This window comes from Semicossyphus pulcher, unplaced genomic scaffold, assembly GCF_022749685.1.
Source record: "Semicossyphus pulcher isolate SPU_LCO1_2020_fin unplaced genomic scaffold, fSemPul1.0.p SCAF_18, whole genome shotgun sequence".
Classification (NCBI taxonomy): domain Eukaryota; kingdom Metazoa; phylum Chordata; class Actinopteri; order Labriformes; family Labridae; genus Semicossyphus; species Semicossyphus pulcher.
Genome location: NW_027211691.1, coordinates 12920516 through 12926268, shown reverse-complemented (window position 1 = coordinate 12926268; position 5753 = coordinate 12920516). Strand labels below are relative to the sequence as shown.

General features: G+C 41.7%; 1 protein-coding gene across 1 annotated transcript; it reads left to right on the top strand.

Annotated features, from left to right (window-relative positions):
- Window positions 1-716: 716 nt before the first annotated feature.
- plcxd2 (phosphatidylinositol-specific phospholipase C, X domain containing 2) lies at window positions 717-5508 on the top strand. Its single transcript, XM_069667758.1, has 8 exons — window positions 717-819; window positions 1042-1178; window positions 1350-1469; window positions 2061-2114; window positions 2213-2368; window positions 3279-3389; window positions 3723-3853; window positions 5370-5508. The coding sequence occupies exons 1-8, from the start codon at window positions 717-719 to the stop codon at window positions 5506-5508; spliced, it is 951 nt and encodes a 316-aa protein (XP_069523859.1).
- The last annotated feature ends 245 nt before the right edge of the window (window positions 5509-5753 follow it).

Below are 5753 nucleotides of genomic sequence, written 5' to 3'. Positions count from 1 at the left end.
TGGCTAGGTATTTAATCAAGTCAGTCCCGCAAAACTACATCAAGCCTTAGTTAGGCTACATTTCCATGTGGCCCATTAAAGCAGTGAATGCATGAATAGAATAGAAAATATAGTATAGACCAATGCACCATAAAGAAAGCTAAAAGCTGTAATAGCACCAGAATACCAGTCACCTAATCTTTTCTGCGATAAGATAATTCATATTAGCTGATAACTATATCGTGGGCATCCAGCCATTCAGTACACCTCATATAGCTTGCAGACTGACAAAAAAATTCAGTTGCTTGCTACTCTGGGTGCGTTTGTGTTTGTGCGTGTCCAGGGGGTCTTCACACAAACACACACACATATACACACACAGGAGGCAGGTAAGCCAAGAAGCAGGAGAAGGAGGGATAACCAAGTGGTATTTTACTGTAAGAGGATTATCACGGTCGTTTGCTAGCCGCCAGTCTTGTCAATGGATACCTGGTTCGTCGGTTGGAACAGAGCGCACAGTGACGCCATGCAATAGCTTCCCGAAAACCGGGCGAGGAAACGGGTCACACTGGATCTGATCCGAATTGGAGGGCGCTCTGAACCGGTGATATGTAGATAATATTGGCATTACAATATGATCGGTAGTTTTGATCTGTTGGGAGCGCACGGGAATCCGTCGCCGGGATTGCACCAGAGAGCGGCATCCTGAGGGGGGTTGTTGACAGGCCGGCTCTGACATGAAGACTCGTCCTGCGGGGATCGGCAATGTCAATGCCGACTGGATGGGCTCGCTTCCCTCCAAGCTCAGTGCCATGCCCCTCAAACACCTCGCAGTGCCTGGTGAGCGTGCGTAAAGATGTTTGGTCTCTCCTCTGCGCGATCATCTATCCATTAAAACCTTACACCACTGTGAACTTTGGAACGATAACAACAGAGCGTTAAGTCTGAGAGAAAAGTGATAGTACAGTCATTAATTGTACATGTAATGCTTAAAAATACCACCTTTATCACGCTCTTCCACTCATCTTTTTTTATTTTCCCTTTTGAAAATCTATCTCCCAGGATCTCACGATTCCTTTACCTACTGGGTGGATGTGCAAGCTCCAGTGGGCCCGGATCAGAAGGTATATGTCAAGTACCTGGCCACCATGTTCAGCGTCTTAGCCAAGAAAGTCATGGTGAAGTGGTCCATGACCCAGGTACTCAATTCATATCACAAATATGTACAAACCCAACCATCTGTGTAGCCAGGGAGCTTGCAGATGACATACAAAATATAAAAATCGGTGCATTTTACAACATAACAGATGTGATTGGGGTTTTTTGCCAGCTGTAATGTGTAGCGTCATATGTGGTATCTTTATTCCTAGAATCTGTCATTTAAAGAGCAGCTGGATGCAGGAATTCGCTACTTTGATCTCAGGGTCTCCTCCAAACCAGGCGAGCGTGGAATAGAGATCTACTTCATCCATGGCTTGTTTGGCCACAAGGTGAGCAACGCAATTTATTCACATTTAAAGCCTTATTTTGCCAATCTCCCTCTTCTTTCCTATTAGGTTTTATTATTAACTGGGGTTCTTTTTTCTATTGAATCAGGCAAATCTGGTATTATCCTTCCTTGTTTTGTCTTTCCAGATCAGAAGTCTCCTGTCCCTGAAATGATCAAAGTTATATTTCAATGTTCCTTAAAATATTTAACTTGTCCAGACTTTTGATTTTATTCAGCTTCTATCGTGTTCTAGTTTCCAGCTGGTGTTGTTGTTGGAGGGACTGAGGGGGCCTTTGAGCAGGGATCAAAGGTTGCCCGTTTAGCTGTAAACATCCCTCTTCGGAAATGGGTCATTCCTGTCCCCAAGACAGTGTTTTGACAGGAAACAACTTAATGCACTGTAGGTGTACTTAATTATTAAGCCTTTACAGTGCATATTTGACTTTATAACCATTATTCTTTTTTATGATGCAATGTGATGTTGTTTGTGTTTTCCACAACTCATCAAGGCATACTTTTGAGCTCTGAAATGTGACCGCAATGACCAATTCACCTTTAGGCCTCTAACCTTTTACTTTGTTCTGCCCTAAAGGTGAGGGATGGCTTATTAGAAATTAACTCCTTCTTAGACAAACACAGGAAAGAGGTGAGAAGCACTTTAAAGTATTTTCATGAAAGATCAGATACATCAGCTTGTCCACAGATCTAACTGACTGATTTGGATTTTTTTTATTTTATATTAAGATAGTGTTCCTGGACTTCAACCACCACTATGCAATGAACGCAGAGCACCACACATACCTCATCCACATGCTCCAGGAAGTGTTTGGCAGCAAGCTGTGTAACAACGCTACAGTTGAGGGCATCACCCTGGACTACCTCTGGGATAAGGGATACCAGGTGAGGTCAGAATGCAACCTTGAAAGTAAAGACTGAAAAACAAATTGTAAAACATTTAAATGCAAATCTCCCCTTTATTTCCATCCAAACCTTTTAGTATGTGGAATCTGTTTTTAATCTTAATATGAACATATTGATAAAAGAAAACAAATAAGTTATCATCTTCATCCTGAAAGGCTTTCTCTGCTGTGTTTGTGTGCACCTGCATTGAAAGACATACTAGATATGTACCATACATATACATGCAAAAGGAGTAAACAGGTGTGTGTGTGTTTGCAGTTAGCCCAATTAACCCTGTGGTCGGGTAATCCCCATGGCCTATGACTCCTCTGAACAAGAATTAGTGTTGAGCGTCATCCCATTAACAGTTGTTCCACCATTCAGCTCGCTTTACTTCTGCCGTGGTATTTGCTTTTATCCTGCTCTTACACTCATTTCGCTTTGTCTTTTTAAGCTTTCCTACAATCCTCTGCCGTTGCTGCCCGTACCCCCAGTTAAATACCGTTCCCTCTATCTCTGCCACCATTTCTATATTTCTTATCAGTTCTTTGAATTCCTTATCTCACTATTTCTTCATTTATTTCTTTTTCATCCTCCCTTTATATACATGTACTTACATATATGTTAATGAGAAGCTGTGTGCTTCCAGGTGCATGTCTGTGTCTCATTCAACTACTATCAGTAGAATTCCTGTCCCCATGACCCTAATCTGTGATTGGCTTAGTTTTCAAAGGAGAAGGAGAAAGAGAGAAAGCAGAGCCGTGGACATAGGTGAAAAAGTTAGAGGAGAGAGAGCAGAAAAGAATCATGTCATTAGAAAAGACCCTCAACCACTCTTCTCATTGTTTTTCTGCTAAATCACTGAGGTAGAATGTGCAGTCTTTTTAACTTATTCCTTCTTCTTCCTCAGGTGATTGTGTTTTACCATCATCCATCAGGTCAGGACACCCCCCTCATGTGGCCTGGCAACAAAATCCCTGCTCCCTGGGCCAACACCACAGAACCCCTCAAGCTCATACAGGTCAGACAAACAACACTGTGTGATAAGGACTCACCAGTATGCATACTTCTCTTATCTCATTAAGTGGAAATCAATACAGATGTCTGCGACTCACTATTTGCACAAGATTGAGGATTCAAGCTGAAACAAATCAGCAATTTTGTATTTTTTACTTCTTACAGTTTTATTCCACTATATTATTTTGTATTATAGGTCTCTGTAGTTACAGCAATCTATAATAATTATTTCTTGTTCTGTACTAGACTTCAGGTCAATGTACTCAATGCTTCATCAAGTGATTTAGATTAGATTTGTTGTTGTTTAACAGTTTGTGTATGACTCTCTCCTGTGTAGTTCCTGAACACGACACTGAAGGAAAGAGCCAAGCAGGGCTCCTTCCACGTTTCGCAGGCCATCCTCACACCCAGGCCCAACACTGTTGCAAAGGGCCTGGTCTGGGGGCTACGCAACTACCTGGTGGAGAGGTCAGTGTCTATGTTTGAGGTTGTTATACGAGACTGGTGATGAATATTGTAAATGTGTTGACATACAGTGTATACATTCATGTGTTAGTCAACATCTGTGGTGTTTTCCATGCATCTACTTTTCTTTTGAAAAAACGTCTTATATTTTATGAGTGTGCATGCCTGTGTTGTGCATCCTTGAACTTTGTCCTTTTCTCCTTCTGCTCATATATTTATTTTCTTCCGGCCAGTAGAGGGCAGTACAGTCAATGCTGTCAATGTTCAGCAAAGAGAATCTGCAGCTTTAGTCATGCCTAAGAAAAAGGAAAAGCAAAACCTTTGACGATATTTTTGCCAAGTGCAAAGTGATAAAATAATAAGTATAAGTTTATAACAGTTTAAACTCTTCCACTCATCTTCCTTTCATCTTCTATCCATCCTTCTATGTAATGAGTTATTGTTGTAATGCTTCCCTGTGATTGGCACAGCTGTTTGGGAGCTATAAAAACCAGTGAATTGCCCTGGCTGAAAGCGTATCTATTAATCTCTGCGCACTGGGATTTATATTACACTCCTCCCAGCCCTTTAGTCCCGCTGCACCATGAACCAAAATATCCCATGCGCTTGCATGATTAAAATAGGATCAATAGTGATGTGGCATCTTGAAAAACTGCATATCACAGAGAAAAGTCACTTCACAAAGGATGAACTATAATCCTCTGTATCCATTTCCAAACAGAGGATGAATCAGAAATACACTTCATCTATCAGATAAGCGGTCTGATTTCCTAAGCAAGGACCAAATTATTTGCACAAACTTGAGCAGTCATACAGCTCCATGTGCCAAAGACTTAACGGGAAATGACTGGGGAAATCCTGACTTACAGTACATACCCACCAGACCCTTACAGACTGAGGGAAACTGCCACCGACGCTGGCTTCTAAAACTCCAGCACGGACGCTCTGGCGAGACAGGAGGCGGCCTAATTTTGCACTTCCGAGGAAATGGGTTTGTTTATCTCCGCTGGGTAAACATTCTGACTTCCTGGTTTTGTTCTGCTGGCGGTTCAGACATTGTGGAGAACTTCAGGGTGTTAGAAGTGATATAGCTACTGAGTCATAGCGGTGTGTGTACGCCTGTGCCAAGAACAAAACAGAAAAAGTTTGAACACAAAGCAATGACTTAGAGACAATACTGGCAAAGTAGTTTCTCGCTGACAGAAACACTGCCCTTTTTTTCCATCAGGTCCACTTTCTCCCACATCATTAGATGAAGAGACTGTATCTCAAGACCTTTTTCATGGACAGATAGACATTCAGCTGATTAGAGTTTGGCAAAGCTATAGCCATAACAAGAAACCATAACGAGACTGAGACTTGGCGTCATTGACTGAGATCTGGCTTGATATTTTGAGTATGTTTTCCAGGCCAGGAAATCTGTTTTAAATTAAAATCAAGCGACAGGATGTTCAGTGTAACAAAAATCAGTGTAATTGTACAACTTCTAATTCAACGTTTTTTTCCTCTGTGGCTCTAGAAACCTGCCAACCATCATGTCCTGGGTGGAGGCTCAGAAGCCGGGGGTGGACGGGGTCAACATCATCACCTCGGACTTTGTGGAACTCACTGACTTTGCCAACATTGTTATCAAACTCAACAACCTGCTGATGACATGACACATGTTTGCACAACAGGACAAATGTGTGCTGACCCACTGTGTGGTGAGGGTCGGAAATCGTGGGGCAGATTCTTCCACCATTGTTGGCTAATGGTTCTTATATGATGCTGGAGTCCTTTGAATTGGTTTCTAAAAACACTGTTAATTTATTTTTGATAATATTATTAAATTAACTACTGATAAGAAACTTTAATCGTCAGCTAGAAGATGGCTGTTTCTTTAGTGGACTTTCATTGTCCTACA